Source organism: Mobula hypostoma, chromosome 7 (assembly GCF_963921235.1).
Source record: "Mobula hypostoma chromosome 7, sMobHyp1.1, whole genome shotgun sequence".
In the NCBI taxonomy this organism is placed as follows: Eukaryota; Metazoa; Chordata; class Chondrichthyes; order Myliobatiformes; family Myliobatidae; genus Mobula; species Mobula hypostoma.
The window spans coordinates 182,727,349-182,747,322 of record NC_086103.1 but is presented as its reverse complement, the minus strand read 5'-3'; the positions used below and the strand labels follow the sequence as shown (position 1 = coordinate 182,747,322).

The 19,974-nt window shown below is 45.1% G+C and overlaps 1 protein-coding gene across 1 annotated transcript in view; it reads left to right on the top strand.

Moving 5' to 3' along the window:
- ints4 (integrator complex subunit 4) overlaps positions 1–19,974 on the top strand; it is a 115,640-nt gene continuing 95,666 nt past the window's right edge. The window contains exon 1 of the mRNA XM_063054678.1: positions 1–105. Coding sequence (XP_062910748.1) covers positions 52–105 — 54 coding nt within the window. The 5' untranslated portion in view covers positions 1–51. The remainder of the gene's footprint in view (positions 106–19,974) is intronic.

Genomic DNA, 19,974 nt, shown 5'->3' with positions numbered 1-19,974 from the left:
CGTCCGCGACGGAAGCCGGCGAGGTTTCGAGTCGCGCGTTTCGCCGCGACTATGGCGGCGCACTTGAAGAAGCGGGTGTACGAGGAGTTCACTAAAGTGGTGCAGGTAGGTGCGCCGCGGCGGGAACTCCAGCCCTCGGGCTCAGCCCACGCATGGACGCCGGGTCCGAGTTGCGAACCTCCACTCACAGCTCCCGGGGCTCAGACCAAACCCCGCGTCCCCCGGCTCGCAGTGTGATCCCGGGCCCAGTCTTGCCCAAATCCAGGGTATTCTGACTCTGTGTCTGAACCATCTGTTTTCTAGCTCCAGGCTCTGGATAAGCGGCCTAAGGGCTTTCCCCACCCCTCTGGGGCTGGTGAAACAATGATTTCATTGATTCTATTGTGTTTCATGTATCTACTGTGAATGCCCGCAAGGAAACGAATCACGGTGTTGTATATGGTGACATATATGCTCTTAATATGATATAAATTAACTTTGAACAGGGAGAGTCTAGGTATTGGTATGGTGTTTATTGGTATCAGTTTATTATCGTCACATGTGGAAAGCTTGTCTTGCATACTGTTTGACCAAACTTTTGGTATCTGCCCCAATAACGCCATAATCTATTGGGGTAACGGTTCGGAGAAGGAACAGCTGACGTTTTAGTATGCTTGTAAATAGTTTGTGTGTTGAAAGAGGAACGGGTTTATTATTGTCACATATGCCAAGATACAGAGTAAAGCTCGTCTTTCATGCTGTTCATACAGGTCAGATCTTTGCATGTTGCATTGAGGTAGAACATGGTTAAGCAAAAACAATGCATATAAAGTGTAAAAGTTACCAAAAAAGAGCAGTGTAGATAAGTGGTAAAGTGTGAGATAGATTGTAAGGCCAAGAGTCCATCTTATTGTACAAGAGGTCTTATAACAGTGGGAGAGAAGCTGTCCTTGAGCGTAGTGATATGTGCTTTCAGGCTTTTGTATCTTCTCAGTGATGAGAGAGGGTTGAAGTGAAAACGTCTGGGGTGGATGGAGTCTTTGATTGTGTTGTCTGTTTTCCTGAGGCAGGGAGAAGTGTAGACAGTCCTTGGATGGGAAGCCGGTCTCTGTGATGTGCTGATGTATACACAACACTGCAGTTTCTTGTGATCACGGGCAGAGCAGTTGCCGTACCAAATCATTAAACGTTCAGCCTGTTGCACTGTACAAGACATTGGTGAGGCTGCGTTTGGAATATCATGTTCAGTCTTAATCACTTTGCTATAGGAAAGATGACATTAGGCTGGTAATGATACAAAGGAGATGAATGAGAATGCTTCCAGGGCTTGATGGGTGACAGGGTGGAGATATGTCTCTACCAAAGGAGGTGTAAGCTGTTTCTTCCCCCCACTAGCCTACAGGTCACCCTTGGGTAAGGTGCTACATGAAGCCATGGGAGCAGGTGGTGGATGGTCGTATGAGCAGACGGTGCATATCACAAGTCCTGGTTATGTGACCACTGACACCAGGCAGACAATCTCTGAAGAGTATTGATAATGGCTGGGGTCACACATCTTGTAAAGACACTGCCCAGGAGAAGGCAATGGCAAACCTTTTCCGTAGAAAAGCTTGCCAAGAACCATCATGGTAATGGAAAGACCATAATCGCCCACGTCAGGCAACACGGCATCTAATATTCACAATGATGCCAGGGCTCGAGGGACTGAGTTATTGAGAGAGATTAGACAAGATGGAACTTTTTCTTTGGAGTGTACGAAAATGAGGAGTGTCCTTATTATAAAAATCAGGAGGGGCATAGACTGGGTGAATACTCTCAGACTTTTCCCAGGGTTGTGGAAATCAAGGACTAGAGTGGGTAGGTTTAAGGTGAGAGGGGAGAAGCTTGAGAGGTAGCCTTTTCATCCAAAGGCTGCTCTGTTTATGGAACGAGCTGCCAGAGGAAGTGGTTGAAATCCTTATAGTTTTTCCTTGGAAGATAGTACCGGGTGGCAAGGTAGCCGAGCAGTCAGTGCCAGCAGCCCAGTTTCAATTCCGCTGTTGTTCTTCAGGAGTTTGTACGTTCTCCCCATGACTGCGTGTGTTTCCTCATTGAAGGAATCTTCATTGCTGCTCTGGTAACAGTTTTGTTTGACCAGTCAGGGATGCTGGCCGTGAGCCGAACCCCCGATCCTGGGAGACCAGTGGACCACTCTTAGTCTGGCCTCTACCCTTTGACCTGTGTACGGGGTCTCTTTTTTGTATGTTAAATTTTAAATGGCTTCTTTGTTATGATAATCTTCCAAACTGCTGCGTATGTGGATTAAAATGGCTTCTTTGTTATGTTAAATGCTAAGAAAGTCTCTAGCTAGACATTTGCTTGGGTTAATACAGACAGCAGGGTGCTATTAGCCAATGGGTGGTCATGTTATCGTTTTTTTCGGGTGATAATGCTGTCTCATATGACTGTGGATGGGGTTTTGGCGGGGAGACGGGGAGGACGGCGGACGTGCGAAAAGGCTCCAGTCGATCGTTCCGGGTGGTCCCGAGCCGTGAATCGACAGGATCCGGGTGGTCATCAGGAATTTTTTGAGCTCCAACGGTTGTGCACGAAGAACTTGGACTTTGATAAGTCTGGCGCCTTCTTTTTTTCCCATTACTTCCTTTTCTGTATTGAACTTGTATTAATTTCATAGACGGTAATATCTATAAAGTGTACTTGGTAAAACGTACTGTGTATGCTGGCTGATGATTGATGTTGGGGATTGATTCGAGTGGCAGTGGTGTAGCAACCGACCCAGCGGGAAGCGGTCAGGCCGGTGCTGGGCGGGATTTCCCCTGGACCTATACGAGTCGATATAGCTGAGCGTTACACCTGTTTGGCATGGGGTACTCTACCAAGAGCCAAAGCATAAAGCCCAGACTCCAGCCAACATCGCTCTCCGGGTGTTTGAGACACGCAGGCTCCCAAACCATGGCAAGGTTGTGGTCCCCTTGGAGGATATAGTGACATACGTGTACTTCAATAATAAATTTACCTTGGACCTTAATTGTAACCTTTTACAGGCCCGTTTTTCACTGTTAATATCCTTGTTTAATATTATGAGAGATCTGGAGAAGCTGCCTTAGTGTGTGGAGGGAGAAAGGGCAAAGGTGGGTTACTGGTGCCTTCAAACCAGCTGCTTCGAGCAGATGGGGCTGCCCATCCCTGGCTGGAGGTTCATCTGGGAGAAGGAAAACGCTGATCCCAAACATCCGCTGACTCGCGGCTGTACCCACTCATGGTGAGGGCTTCGGGAGTAAACCCAGAGGGAAAATTCTGGAGTTGGAGTCCTAAGGCAGTCCTATGCTGAGTTCAACACTGACTGCATCTCCTGCGACGACTCAGGTGCTAAACTGTATCAGTCTCTGCCGTTCCTTTGGATTTACTAGCGATATGGAAGGGGAGATGTGGGCAACAGCTTGCTCTCCATATCATACTGCCCCGACTAGTGTATCATGTAGGCAGCTGTGGTCGATTGTGACATTCATGGTCAATCATGACAAATGAAGAGCCTCACCTAAACTGTACATTTGCCACAAAGCAGCAATAGACAATAGGTGCAGGAGTAGGCCATTCAGCCCTTCGAGCCAGCACCGCCATTCACTGTGATCATAGCTGATCATCCACAAGCAGTACCCTTTTCCTGCCTTCTCCCCATATCCCTTGACTCTGCTATCTTTAAGAGCTCTATCTAACTCTTTTTTGAAAGAATCCAGAGAATTGGCCTCCACTGCCTTCTGAGGCAGAGCATTCCACAGAACCACAACCCTCATTTCACTGTATATGTTAGTGATAAGAAACCGGCTTTGATTCTGCTACCTGGGCAACAGCTTGCTCTCCATATCAAACTGCCCTGGCCTTCGTAGACAGCTACTTTATACTTTGTCACCAAACAATTGATACTAGAACGTACAATCATCATAGTGATATTTGATTCTGTGCTTCCCGCTCCCTGGATTACAAATCGATAGTAAATATTAAAAATTTAAATTATAAATCATAAATAGAAAATAGAAAAATGGAAAGTAAGGTAGCGCAAAAAAACCGAGATGCAGGTCCGGATATTTGGAGGGTACGGCCCAGATCTGGGTCAGGATCCGTTCAGCAGTCTTATCACAGTTGGAAAGAAGCTGTTCCCAAATCTGGCCGTACGAGTCGTCAAGCTCCTGAGCCTTCTCCCAGAGGGAAGAGGGATGAAAAGTGTGTTGGCTGGGTGGGTCGTGTCCTTGATTATCCTGGCAGCACTGCTCCGACAGCACGTGGTGTAAAGTGAGTCTAAGGATGGAAGATTGGTTTGTGTGATGTGCTGCGCCGTGTTCACGATCTTCTGCAGCTTCTTCTGGTCTTGGTCAGGACAACTTCCATACCAGGTTGTGATGCATCCTAGAAGAATGCTTTCTACGGTGCATCTATAAAAATTAGTGAGGGTTTTAGGGGACAGGCCAAATTTCTTTAGTTTTCTCAGGAAGCTGATATCTGTGTTCCACCCCGACCAATGGAGGGTCTACTAAAGAGACTGAATAGGGTGTAACTGTTTTACTTAGCAGAGAGCTTGATAACCAGTGGGTGTTAATTAAAGGTATTTGGTAGATGTAAAGCAAAGAGCTTATTTATTTACCGATTGTTGGGATGGGGTCCGAGTGCTCAAAAGAGAGGCTGAAGTCCTCATCTGGACAAGGGTGTGCTGTTCCATGATGCACAAAACACTGGGCTGAGCTTTGAGAAGTAGTAGACTAGTTAGAAGCAATGTGATGGGACAAATGGCCTAGTCCTATTTTTAAGGGGGATCTCACTGAAATCTACAGAATATTAAATGGCCTAGGTAGAGTGGACATGGAGAGGATGTTTCCTGTGGTGGGAGAGTCAAGGACCAGAGGGGACAGCCTCAGAATAGAGGGGTGTCCACTTGGAACAGAGTTAAGGAGGAATTTCTCCTCTTGGTGAATTGTGGAATTTATTCTCATAGTCAGCTGTGGAGACCAAGCCATTGGGTGTATTTAGAGTGAAGGTCAATAGCTTCTTGCATAGTAAGGCAAAAGACAGGAGAATGGGGTTGAGAGGAATAAAAAAATTAGCAGTGATAGAATGGCGGAACACTTGATGGGCTGAATGGCCTATTTCTGCTTCTACAGTACTGTGCAAAAGTCCTGGGCACATATTTAGCTAGGGTGCCTAAGACTTTTGCACCGTACTGTACTTGTCAACGTGGAGCGGAGAGCGAGTTTGTAAATCAGGTGGAAGCAAAAGATGTTGGGAATGGCAAGGGTGGATTGCTGTGGGAAGGACGTGGGACAGGTGGCAGAGAAGGAGTGCCAGGGATTGGGGGGGTTGCTGGGGGTGGGGTGATGGCATGGGTACAGACACACCCAGCTCTGAGACATCAGGTAAGGTTACTTGATTCCAAGCAATTGGTTCATTGATCATTACAGAATGTCTCTCTGGTGCTTCCCGCTGCCTCCCCTCTCCCTTTTCCCAACCATGATTCCCCTCTCCCTGCCACCTTCCCCACACTCAGTCCACCAGAGGGACCCATATCAGAATCAGATTTATCATGAAATGTCATTATTTTTTTGTGGCAGCAGTGCAGTGCAATATGTAAAATTACGACAGTTCTGTGCAGGAGTCTGACGCTCCCCAGCTATCTATGCTGGATATATGCCTAGGACTTTCGCACAGCACTGTTTGCCTCGTAGCTTTTCTCTTTGCGGCAAAGGAGGATGAGAGGTGATCAGAGGCATAGATTGAATCGACAGCAGAGACTTTTTCCAGGGCAGAAACGGCTAATACCAGGGTATAATTTTCTGGTGATTGGAGGAAAGTGTGGAGGGAATGTCAGAGGTGAGTTCTTAACACAGAGAGTGGTAGAGGCAGATACATTAGGGACATTTAAGAAGCACATGGATGATAGAAGAATTAGAGGGTTATGTAGGAGGGAAGGGTTAGTTTGATCTTGGAGTAGGTTAAAAGGTCGGCACAACTTCCTGGTCCAAAGGGACTACTCTGCTGTAAAGTATGCTCTTCAATTCTTGTCTGTATGCTCAGACCTTTCTATGGCTTTGCAATCTTTTGAATCTTAGAATCAAACCAATTTCTTATTACTGATGTACGTTGTAAAATTTGTTGTTTTGTGGGAAATGTACCGTTGAGGTGAAGTCCTCCGTTTGTCGGGGTCAACCATCGGTCTTGCGTTCCAGCTGTCTATGTGATCTGCAAGCCTGGGCTGTACAACATGGAGAGCAAGCTGTTGCCCATGCAACAGGCTCCCCCTCTCCACGCTGCTGATGAACTGAAAGGAACAGCAGCAACCAATACGGTTTGGCACCAGCAGCATCGTAGGAGCTGCCGGTCAGCGTTGAACTCAATGTTGTACTGCCTTAGGGACTCCAGCTCCGGATTTCCCTCAGGGTTTACTCCCAAAGCCTTCCCTGTGAGTGGGTAGAGCCGTAAGTCAGCGGAGGTTTGAGATCAGAGTTTTCCTTCTCCTAGATCAGCTGCCAATCAGTGCCGATGAACCCCATCTGCCTGAAGTAACTTTGTCCTACCTTTGTCCTTTCTCCTGTCAGTAAAAACTGTTCCGCTGGGCTTAGTAGCGAAGCCACTCACGAAGGGCAGGAGCTGGCCTTTGTTGGGCGCACACCATTGGGGGTATTTAATAGATAGTGGGAGCTTATCTCCACTACCTTCCCCTGGCTATAACCATATACAGTGAAATACATAATTATTATAAGTTACAAAAAATGAATAGTGCAATAAAGGAATAGCAAGATCGTGCTCATGGGTTCATAGACTGTTCAGAAATCTGATGACAGAGGGAAGCAGTTCATTGAGTGTGTGTGTGTCTTCAAGCGACTGTACCTCCCCCCCGATAGTAGCAATGAGAAGACGGCATGTCCTAAATGGTGGGGGGTTTTTAATGACAACGCTTCCTTCTTGGAGCACCACCTCTTGCAGATGTCCTTGATGATGGTGTTGTGACTGTGATTGAAGTCACTGGCAGACACTGAAGCTGGTGGATATAGAAGTCTTTATTCACCAGCCGAGCAGGCATCATACTGGAGACACACTTGGAAGAAGAGACTTGCCAGACCCAGTATTACATGACATCTTTATTTGCTCAGGATCAAAGGTAACAGCAGGACAATTCTGTAGTTACATTGTGTCTGCAATGCTTCCTTTGAATTACATATAATTTTCAAACACTTCCATCTTCGCACTAACACTCCAGACACCCAAAATGAATGTTAATCCCCACTCACTGTGGGCTGCATTCATGCAAATGCAGGCATCTGCGGTCAAATGGAACGTTTCTTTGTCTGAAATCAGCCCCACAGTGGAACTCCAAGAACACTATTGTTCTGAGTTGCATTTTAAGTTCAATCTACAATCCATATTCAGATCTGAAGACTGATTGCTTTTAAAATTAATAATTGCTATATTCCATAACTCTAGAATACACCCTAACAATGGATGGTCACCTTGTGGTGAGTTCCTGAGGTCCTGACAGTGATGTGGTCTGGAGTTCAGCTCCTGGTAGGGTCACCCATGTCGCTATGGTCAAGGGGGAGGTTCCAGACAAAGAGCGATCCAACCAGGACCTCAGTGGTGGAGCTGGCAGAAGATGATGACACATCACAATGGCTGTGAAGGCGGAGGAAGGCTGCAACAGTGAAGGTCCCCATTTGTTTTGAACTCCGTGCCACTGGTCTCTAATCTGGATCTGTCAAGGACCACGTGGTGGCTGCGCGTGCATCCCTGCATTAAACAAAGTCACGCACAGGTATTGTTCATTATGATGGAGCTTGCTGGGTCTACAACCATTTGCATTCCTGTCATTGGAGCCTCCATACCAGACAGTGATGCAGCCAGTCAGAATGCTTTGCACTGTACATCTGTAGAAATTCGGAAGAATTTTTCGTGATGTACTGAATTTCCTTAAATATAGATAATATCTATAGGAAGCATCCTGTTTGGGTCCATTGTGGCTGGGTACGGCACCTGCACTGCCCGAGACCACAAGAAATTAACCCCCCCCCCCCGCCATTAGGCAGAAGATAGAAAAGCGCATTCCAGCAGGCTCAGGGGTAGCTTCTGTCCCACTGTTAACAGACTCTTGAACAGGCCTTGGGTATGATAAGTTGGACATCAATGGGACTAGCTGAGAGGGTGAGTAGTTTCAAGTTCCTCGATATACACATCGCCGAGGATTTTACCTGGACTGTACATTCCAGCTATATGGTGAGAAAAAGCACAACAGTGCCTCTTTCACCTCAGACAGCTGAAGAAGTTCAGCATGAGTCCCCAAATTCTCAGGACTTTCTGCAGGGGCAATATTGAAAGTATCCTGACTGGCTGTTTCACCGCCTGGTATGGGAACTGTACTTTCCTCAGTCACAGGGCACTGCAGAGAGGTGTGCGGACAGCCCAGCGCATCTGTGGGTGGGAACTTTCCTCTATTTAGGACAGGGGTGTCAAACTACTGGCCCGTGAAAGGGTCCAATCCGGCTCACGGGATGATTTGGGGGAAAAAAGTATATTCCCGACCATTTATTATGCATCTGTATGGCAGCCGCTGTCTCTCCCTCGCCGCGCTCTCTCCCACCGCTGTCTGTACCGCCTGCCGCGCCGGCAGCTTGTTGTGTGTACTTGGAAAACAATAGGCGGCAGTTAACAGCCGCTGTGCATTAGCACCTTCCACCCCGCACTGAAGACCACTAGGACCCACTTACATCATCAGACACAGTATAAACACACAGAGTACTCAGGTAAGTAACACCTGTAGCAAGGCTGAGACTGTTTGCTGCTGTGGTTCAAAATGCTTTCCAAGAAAAGAAAAGTTGACATTGAAGGTCGGATATTCAACAATAATTGGAAAGATCGTTTTTTCTTCCGTGAGGTCAACGGCAAACCTGTGTGTCTGATATGCTCACAACAAGTGGCTGTGGCAAAAGAGTACAATATCAAACGACACTACGAGACGTCACACGGAGAAAAATATGACAAGTACGCAGGACGACTCAGAACGCAAAAGGTAAACGAGCTTGAAGCAGCTCTGAAAAAACAACAATCGGTGTTCACCAAAAGTCGAGAGACTCATGATGGAGCTGTCAAGACCAGCTATATTATTGCCAACAAAATAGCTGCCGCGTCGAAGCCATCCTCAGAGGGGCAATTCACCAAAGCATGCATGCTGACGGCGGCTGAGCTGGTATGCCCTGAGAAGAGACAGGCTTTTGGTAATATCAGCTTGTCAAGAAATACTGTGACAGAGAGAATCGGGAGATTTGAACATTCAACTAAAAGGCAAAGTGAAGTCATTTATTGCCTTCTCTACTGCAATTGATGAGAGCACCGACGTGACTGATGTAGCTCAATTGGGAATATTTATTCGTGGTGTTGATGCATCTTTGACTGTCACTGTGAAGTTTGTGGAGATGGTGCCCATGAGAAACACCATAACTGCGAACGACGTTTTCTCCAGCCTCGTCAAGGCCTTGTACAGACTGGGGGTTGACTGGAGTCGTGATGTAAGCGTGGCAACAGATGGCGCACCGTCCACGGTCGGGGAAAAGGCAGGTGTTGTTGTGAAACTCGGAGAGAAAGTTCAGACAGAGAATCCAGAGCAGGAATTCTGGAATTTTCATTGTATTATACACCAAGAGGCGTTATGTAGCAGGAGCCTGAAAATGGACAATGTCATGGATGTAGTAATCAAAACGGTTAATTTTATTAGAGCCAATTTTATTGGCAATGTGACACTCTTTTGTCCGAAAGTAATATTGGACACGGCCTACCCTACCACACTGAAGTCCGCTGGTTGAGCAGAGGGGTTGTGCTCAAACGTTTTTTTCAATTACGTGTGGAAATTGGACTATTCATGAACGAGAAAGGGAAGCCAGTGGCAGAGTTGGATGACCCAGACTGGCTTCATGATCTTGCATTTTTGGCGGATATAACAGAGCACTTAAATGTGCTCAATGTTAACATGCAAAGCCGCAACAAACTTGTTCTGGAATACTACGACAGCATTCGTGCCTTTCAAATTAAATTAGGCCTGTGGGAGGTGCAACTATCCCGGAACAACCCAGCTCGTTTCCCCTCTTTGCAGTCTGTGCAGTCATGGGAATAATGACAACATGGACAGGGACGAGGACAAAATATCACGGCTGAAAAGTGAGTTTCAGAATAATTTCCAAGGCTTCACTCAGCTCGAGAAGGAATTCTCACTATTTTCCTCGCTGTTTGCCATCAACGCAGCATCAGATGTGCCGGAGGAACTCCAAATGGAACTAATTGAAATTCAGTGTAACTCGGCTTTGAAATATAAATTTGAGACTGTGGGTCTGAACTCATTCTATCAATACTTGGGACTGATGTACCCCAAGATGACAGACTTTGCCTCAAAGATCCTTTGCATCTTTGGGACAACATATCTCTGAGCAGGCGTTCTCCATAATGAACATTAACAAATCCAAACTGCGCTCGCAGCTGACACACAGACATCTAAATGACATTATGAAAATCACAACTGCCCAGAAACTGTTCCCTGATGTTGACAGGCTGGTTAAAGCCAAGAAAGTGAAAAAGCAAGTGAAAATGAGTGACACTGTTCAATGCAATGTGACATGTAAGCAAAATACATTATGAAATATTGAGTGTCATAATATTGTGATTCATTCATTTTCTGACTATTCTATTATTGTAAATGTGATCATTTCATAGACATAGAATAGTACAGCACAGTACAGGCTCTTCGGCCCACAATGTTGTGCTGCCCCTCAAACCCTGCTTCCCATATAAGCCCCCACCTTAAATTCCTCCATATACCTGTTTAATAGTCTCTTAAACTTCACTAGTGTATCTGCCTCCACCACTGACTCAGACAGTGCATTCCACTCACCAAACACTCTCTGAGTAAAAAACCTTCCTCTAATATCCCCCTTGAACTTCCCACCCCTTACCTTAAAGCCATTGTCCTCTTGTATTGAGCAGTGGTGCCCTGGGGAAGAGGCGCTAGCTATCCACTCTATCTATTCCTCTTATTATCTTGTACACCTCTATCATATCTCCTCTCATCCTCCATCTCTCCAAAGAGTAAAGCCCTAGCTCCCTTAATCTCTGATCATAATGCATACTCTCTAAACCAGGCAGCATCCTGGTAAATCTCCTCTGTACCCTTTCCAATGCTTCCACATCCTTCCTATAGTGAGGCGACCAGAACTGGACACAGTACTCCAAGTGTGGCCTAACCAGAGTTTTATAGAGCTGCATCATTACATTGCGACCCTTAAACTCTATCCCTCGACTTATGAAAGCTAACACCCCATAAGCTTTCTTAACTACCCTATCCACCTGTGAGGCAACTTTCAAGGATCTGTGGACATGTACCCCCAGATCCCTCTGCTCCTCCACACTACCAAGTATCCTGCCAATTTCAATACAAATTAGTGGCCAACTGTGTTCATTGTCTGAGTTTGATTGCTGGAAGCAGGCTAATAAAAATTAGGTGCAGTTGTGTAGCCTACATTTACAATTTGTTTCGTTAGATCTACATTTGTGTCTGCTAATGTTCGATTTCAAATAGTTTATTAATGGAAAGGGTGTGGCTCCCAAAACAACCTTAGCCAAAATAGCGTCGTTTTTTCTCTCTCTCATCACAACTTTCTTGTAGCCTAGGACTGTAAGTTAATACCAATCATAAAAATAATGCTTGCTAGGCAATCTTCATAAGAAACAAAATTTGTAAAGTGAAACGCTTTGTAGTTATAGCAGAGACTGAGACACATGAGAGGAGGTTGAAAAAACGAAGGCAACGGAAGCTGTGGGAGCGCGTGCGTGCACAACTGATCCGGCCCGCATGAAGTCGCATTTTGCCCAATCCGGCCCGTGACCTAAAATGAGTTTGACACCCCTGATTTAGGACATTTACTCAGCAAGTGCGTAAAGAAAAAAAAGGCCCAGAGGATCATCAAGGACCCCAGCCACCCCAACCACAAACTGTTTCGGCTGCTTCCGTCTGGCCAACGGTACCACAGCATTAAGGCCAGGATCAACAGGCTCTGGGACGGCTTCTATCACCAGGCCATCAGACTGATCAATACACACTGATCTGATTGTGTATCTGACTGTACGTACATGATACAAATACAATCTCAAGTGTTTGGGCAATATCCACATTTCCCCTCTTTATTGCTTGTACATTGCAACAGAGACTAACATAAAGAGTTTTACTCCCTTGGATGTAAGAAATAAAAATAAATACAAATTCATTTACATCACATGTGCAGCTGGTGTGAAGCTGAGAGTGAACAGTCCTCAGTCTGACGTGATGGAGCTGGGTCCTCCACAGACTGCTAGACTTGACTGACAGCCCCAGACCGAGTTCCAGCACTGCGATTAGCTTCATATCCACCATCTATTTTAAACAGCCGCCAGTTCCAACGGGGGGGGGGAGAGAGAACAGTTTTATATAATATTTTTCATAACTTTGTGCATGAAACATCTACTTTCAATTTTCAATTGCCTGTTTCATGATCAGTATACCATTAAGCAGCATATTTTCACTACAACGCTGACAAATCCACTCTTTCAATTCATGATCTAGATCTTTGTTTTTTTGACATTGGGGAGAGGTTGCTTTCCTGACACCATTGTGTCAGGGCATTGACTTCTCTATAGGCTGACTCATCATTGCTGGAAAGAATAAGGCCTATCAATGTCATGTCACCTACAAATTTGATCAGCTGATTGGAGCTGTGCGTGAGAACACAGTTGTGGGTGTATAGGGATTAGAGGAGGGAGCTCAGGACACAGCCCTGGGGGCTCCTGTGTTGAGAATTTCGTGTTTAGACATGGGTCCCATCCCCAGGGTTTATCATTTCATAAATGCAAATATTCCAAAACCTGAAACACTTCTGAGCCCAGGGGTTTTGGATAGGGAATGCTCAGCCTGTTTTAACTGCTGCATCACTGCCAGCTATTGGATGTTGTGTGAAAGCACCGTTGTGGAATTTTTTTAGTCTATTGAAGGAGAGTGACTGACTGGATTGGTCTGTGGAAGTTGCAGTAAGGCAAGAGTTAACATAATCTCTCCTTGCCTGGACATTGTAAATAGAGTGCAGACAGCCCAGGGAGAAAGGTGATTAAAGAGCATAGCTTCCCTTAACAGAGCAAATTCCTGCTTGTATATCACATAGACAGCTTGGATAAAGGCAACTACGGTCGACCCTGACCAATGGACAGCCTAAATGTACGTTTCAATTCTTTACTTGCAAGGTCAACTGCCATTCACAATAGAGGGGTTAGGGGTCAATAGAAACTGCAAGATGACAACTGATGATACTTTAAAGTTTGAGTAAAGTAATTGTTCAAAGCTCAAAGTAAATTAATTATCAGAGTACACGTATATTGCCATATACAACCCTGAGATTCATTTTCTTGTGGGCATACTCAATAAATCCAACAATCATGACAGACTGCACCCACTGGTGTATAGCCAGGGTGCAAAGGACAACAAACTGCAAATATAAAAATAAATAAATAAACAATAAATATCAAGAACATGAGATGAAGAGTCCTTGAAAGTGAGTTCATAGGTTGTGGGAACATTTCAATGATGGGGCAAGTGAAGCTATCCCCTTTGGTTCAAGGGTGATAACTGTTTCTGAACCTGATGTTTGAGTTGTGGGGCTCCTGTACCTTCTTCTGGATAGTAGCAGTGAAGAGAGAGCATAACCTGAGTCCCTGGTGATGGATGCTGCTTTCTTGCGACAGCGCTCTGTGCAGATGAACTCAGTAGTGGAGAGGGCTTTACCAGTGGGGGACTGGGCCACATCCGCTACTTTTTGTAGGATTTTCATTTCAAGGCATTGGTGTTTCCATACTAGGCTCTGATGCAAACGGTCAATATACTCTCCACTACACATCTATAGAAGTTTGTCAAAGTCTTCGATGTCATGCTGAATCTTTGCAAACTCCTAAGGAAGTAGAGGTGCTACCATGCTTTCTTCGTAATTGCACTAGGCCTAAAAATACTGTTTGGATCTATAAAATTTGAGCATTGAAAATAGGACGGCACGTTCCCTCTTAACTAATCCAATCTAGGGACTCCCATACATCCAGACAAAATTACACAAAGCAGGGAAGGTATATCCTCTTTGAACTTGCGTACAGTCCCGTCCCTCCACCCATGCGGACCAACTAAAGTGGCACTCCAGCCCATCCCACAGGTAGCTGTACAGCAACGTGGTGCTCCAGAGCAACTGCTCCCCAGGCAGGCCAGCCAAAAACCACCTCTTCCAGGCCCCTCTCTCCCCGCCAGGCTGTATGTGCGTGTGTTCTGAGTCCAGTTATCGGTGATGACAGGTCACAGTGTTGGCTCGAAATGAAGACAGTCGGTTCCATTCACACTCCAGAAATCCGAGCACGTAACCTAAGGCTGACAATATGATTCAGCCAAGAAGCAAGGCTACAGTCCTGGAGAAAACATTTTGGTGAGACTCTGAACGTAGACTCTGAGAGACTTTTCAGACATAGGAACAGAATTAGGCCATTTGCCCCATCCAGTCTGTTCCACCTTTCGATCATGACTAACTTATTATCCCTCTTAACCCCATTCTACTGTCATTCCCTTGTAACATTTGATACCCTTAATAATCAAGAGCTTATCAACCTCTGCCTTAAATACACCCAGTGACCTGGCCACCACAGCTGTCTGTGGCAATGAATTTCACAGATTGACAACCCTCTGGCTAAAGAAATTCCTCCTCATCTTTCTTCTAAATGGACGTCCCTCTATTCTGAGTCTGTGCGCTCTGGTCATAGATTCCCCACTATGGGAAACATCCTCCCCACATCCGCTCTATCTAAGGCATTTCAATATTCGGTAGAGCTCAATGTGATTCCCTCCCCCCCCCCTTTATTCTGCTAGACCAGAGAGTACAGTCCCAGAGCCATCAATCTTACTCATACGTTAACCCTTTCATTCCTGGGATCATTCTCATGTACCTCCTGTGGACCCTCTCCAACGTCAGCACAGCCTTTCAGTTGAGAGCAACTTCATGGCAACTGAATTAACTTTGGAACTGAATTGAATTGGCTTGATTTCTTACATCCTTCACATACATGAGGAGTAAAAATCTTTACGTTACATCTGCGTCTAAATGTGCAATGTGCAATCATAGTAATTTATAATAACTTATGATAAATAGAACAGTCAATGTAATATAGAGTACACTCAAGTCAGCATGAGTTCATCAGTCTGATGGCCTGGTGGAAGAAGCTGTCCTGGAGCCTGTTGGTCCTGGCTTTTATGCTGCGGTACGTTTTCCCAGATGGTAGCAGCTGGAATAGATTGTGGTTGGGATGGCTTGGGTCCCCAATGATCCTACGGGTCCTTTTTACACATCTGTCCTTGTAAATGTCCTGAATCACAGGAAGTTCACAACTACAGATGCGCTGGGCTGTCCACACCACTCTCTGCAGAGTCCTGCGATTGAGGGAAGTACAGATCCCATACCAGGCAGTGATGCAGCCAGTCAGGATGCTCTCAATTGTGCCCCTGTAGGAAGTTCTTAGGATTTGGGGGCCCAGACCAAACTCCTCAACCGTCTGAGGTGAAAGAGGCGCTGTTGTGCCTTATTCACCACACAGCTGGTGTGCACAGACCCCGTGAGGTCCTCAGTGATGTTTAAGCTGAGGAACTTAAAGCTGTTCACCCTCTCAACCCCAGATCCATTGATATCAATAGGGGTTAGCCCATCTCCACTCCTCCTGTAATCCACAACCAGCTCCTTTGTTTTTGCGACATTGAGGGAGAGGTTGTTTTCTTGACACCACTGTGTCAGAGAGATGACTGAGACAGTCATCTGAGGGAAAACAGATTCTCCACTCCAATTGTTTTTAATGGTATGCTGTGCTAAGCCTTAGTGAATTTTGCCCCAGTGCATTAACTTAATGTCTGTTTGTAAACTGACACACAGATCTGTCAGAATCAGGTGTATGATCACTGCCATACAGTACTGTGCAAAAATCTTAGGCACAAATACATATAGCCAGGGTGCCTAAGAATTTTGCATAGCAGTGTATTTGTCAACGGGAGCCTAAAGGATGTCAGAAATAGTGAGGGTGGAGCACCTCTGCAAGGGTGTGGGTTGGTTGCTACGGGTGGGTGGTGGTGCAGTGCAGACATACCCAGCCTGAGGCTCCAGGCAAGCTAATCTGATTCTAAACAATTGGTTTATTGATCATTGCAGAGTTTCTCTGGTGCTTCCTGCTCCCTCCCCTCTCCCTTCATCCTTTTCCCAACCACGATTCTGTGGGGCGCCACAGTAGTGTAGTGGTTAGCATACAACTATACAGTACAGGTGACCCAGGTTCAATTCCCGCTGCTGTTTGTAAGGAGATTGTACGTTCTCCCGGTGGCCGTGAGGGCTTCTTCCGGGAGCTCCGGTGTCCCCTCCCAGTCCAAAGACGTACCAGTCGGTAGGTAAATTGTAAATTGACTTGTAATTAGGCGGGGGTTAAATCAGCGTGACTGGAATTCCATGCTGTATCTCAGTAAATAAATAAATACCTGTCTCCCTGCCCCCTTCCCACTCTCACTCAGTCCATACTGGGTCCAGGACAGGTTATCCAAAATGAAAACACTTGAGGAATTTAAAGTTTCTGACCCCCGATGATGCATCCTTCTTGGTCTTGCTGACATTGAGTAAGCGGTTTGTCATTGTGGTGCCACTTAGCCAGATTTTCAATCACTAACAGATCTATTGTAAACAAACGTGGAGTATTTACCATCAGAGTGAGTGGTGCACAAGGGAAACAGTCTGCCTCGCCATTTATTGGCGTTCAGTTACATTTTTTTCCCTTCCCACATCAGAAATCTTTTTTCCAAATTTGGTAATTATTGTCACATTTACCAAGGTACCGTTGAAATCCCATCTAGACAGATTATCCGTCAACGTTCCAGCCTCTCTTTGTATGTTCTCCCCATGACCATGTGAGTTTCCTCCGGGTGCTTTGGTTTCCTCCTGCATTCCAAAGATGTTCGGGCTAGTGTTAGACGTGGGCATGCTATGTTGGTGCCAGAAGCACAGTGACACTTGCAGCTTCCCTCAGCACGACCCTTGCTGATTTGACTTGATGCAGACGATGCATTTCACAACATGTTTTGATGTACGTGTGACAAGTAAAACTGATCTTTATCTGTAAATCAAGCTAATATAAAAGGAAAAGCAATAACAATGCGGAACATGATGTTGCAAATACAGAGAAAGTGCAGGTAGCCGATAGGGTGTCAGGACCATGACCCCAATAGATCAAGGTTTCATGCATTATTGTACAAGAGCTCCATTTAAGAGGCTTGAGTGAGCCTCCCACCCCTCTACATCTCACCCCACTTTCACTATTTCCTATTCCTCCCTTCTATAGGATCATAAGACATAGGAGCAGAATTAGGCCACTCTTCTGCCTTCTCCCCATAACCCTTGATGCTTTTACTAATCAACCTCAGCTTTAAGTATATTGAATGACTTGACCTCCACAGCCGTCCATGGCAATGAAATCCTCAGATTCACCACCCTCTGGCTAAACTTCCCTCAGATGTACAGCCAAGTTCCTGGCAAAATATGTCTCAGCAGTTCACAGCCATTCTGTCACAGAGCATTTTGCAACGAGGGGTCTCGGTCTGAAACATTGACTCTTTATTCCTCTCCATTGATGCTGCCTGACCTGCTAAGTTCCTCCAACATTTTGTGTGTGCTACTCTGGATTTCTAGCATCTGCAGAATCTCTTGTGTTTATTCCACAGTCTGAATGAGGCATTTCCCGGTGGGTTCAGTTGTGTCTATTTTATATGTTTTAATTTAATGAGGGACACAGCATGCTAACAAGCCCACACTGCCCAATTATACCCATGTGACTAATTAACCTACTAACCTGTACGTCTTTTTGATTAGTCAGCGCATCAAAGGTTATGGGGAGAAGACAGGAGAATGGGGTTGAGAGGAATAATAACTCGGCCATGATGGAATAGCACAGCAGACTCAATGGACCGAAAAGCCTAACTCTGCTCTTATGTCTTATGGTCCTTGGGATGTGGGAGGAGTCCGGAGCATCCACATGGACACGGGGAGAACAGTGAGAATTGGATGGTGTAATTGTGTTACGCTACTGTGTCGTTCTGTTCATTGCTCATTACATTTGGTTTATCCCAACATCTCTGTGCACTGGCTCACATACACTGCCCAACCAAAAAATAGCCTTCCTGTTGATAGATGTTTCAGATAATTAGGCAGAGAACTGGAGAAAAGAGGGAGAACTTTTATTTTCATCCAATACTTTATGATCCAATATGCTACCTGAAGCCAATTTGGTGAGAAGTTTCAGGATAGAAGTGGATAAATAATAAATGATGATGTTCAGTGTTCAAAGGAAATTTATTATCAAAAAATGCGTGCAAAAGTCCTAGGCACACATATAGTTAGAATGCCTAAGATATTTGCACAGAACTGTAGTAATTTAATATATTGCACTGTACTGCTGATACAAAAAAAACAAATTTCATTTCATATGTGAGTGATGATAAACATAATTCTGATCTGGGTCTCTATTGTGGACTGAGAGTGGGGAGGGGGCAGGGAGAGGGGAATCATGGTTGGGAAAAGAGAAGGGAGAGGGTGGGCATGGGGAGCACCGCAGAGACATTCTGTAATGATCAATAAACCAACTGTTTGGAATCAAATGACCGAGCCTGGTGTCTCAGGGCTGAGTGAGTCTGCACCCGCGCAAATCCCCCGCTCTTGGCACTCCTCCTCTGCCACCTTTCTGCAGAGCTCCACCTTCACCATTTCTCGTATCCTTTGCTCCTGCCAGATTTACAAATTTGCTCTCCGCTCCACGTTGACAAAATACAGTACAGTGCGAAAGTCTTAGGCAACCCAGCTGTATATGTGTGCCTTAGACTTTTGCTCACTACTATATGTGTCATCATATACTATCCTGTTTATTCAAGTGCAAAAAGATTTTTGTTTGTGTTATCGACTACACAAAAGCATTTGACAAAGTGAAGCACAATAAGTTATTTGAAATATTACAGGAAACTCTACATCTAGATTCGAAAGACCTCCGCCTAATTGGAAATCTGTACTGGGAACAAACTGCCGCTGTAAGAATAGATGGAGAAGTGAGTCAGTTTATGAAAATCAAGAGAGGCGTTAGACAAGGGTGTGTTTTCTTCCCTGATTTATTTAATGTGTACAATATTACAAAAAATAAGAGACATTTTGGGAATCAAAGTTGGTGAAAACATCAGTAATTTCAGATATGCAGATGACACTGTGTTAATTGCAAGTATGGAAGAAGAACTACAAAACTTAAGTGATATAATTGTTGAAGAAAGTGCAAAAATGGGTCTATCTATCAATTGCAAAAAGACAGAATGCATGGTGATATCCAAAAAGAAGGAGAATCCTATCTGCAGGCTGAGAATAAATGGGGAAAACATAAAACAAGTACAGAACTTTTGCTACTTAGCAAGCTGGGTGACATCAGACGGTAGGTGCGACATGGACATCAAAAGAAGAATAGGGATGGCAAAAGACACCTTTACGAGAATGAAGAGTATACTGACCAATACTAAACTAGGCATGACAACCCACCTCACAGTACTGAAATGTTACATTTATGCAGTTATGTTATATGGCTCAGAATGTTGGACAATATCTAGTAACATGAGGAAACGAAGCAGCAGAGATGTAGTTTTTGAGGAGGATGCAAAGAATATCATGGATGAAATGAATATCTAACAAGGATGTCATGAACAGAGCAAACACAAAAAGAGAAATAGTGTATGAGACCATGAAAAGGCAACATAACTTCATTGGACATGTGATTAGGAAAGAGGAGTTAGAATGCACAGTAATTATGGGAAAGATTGAAGGGAAGAAAGCAAGAGGAAGACAAAGACAAATGATGATGGAG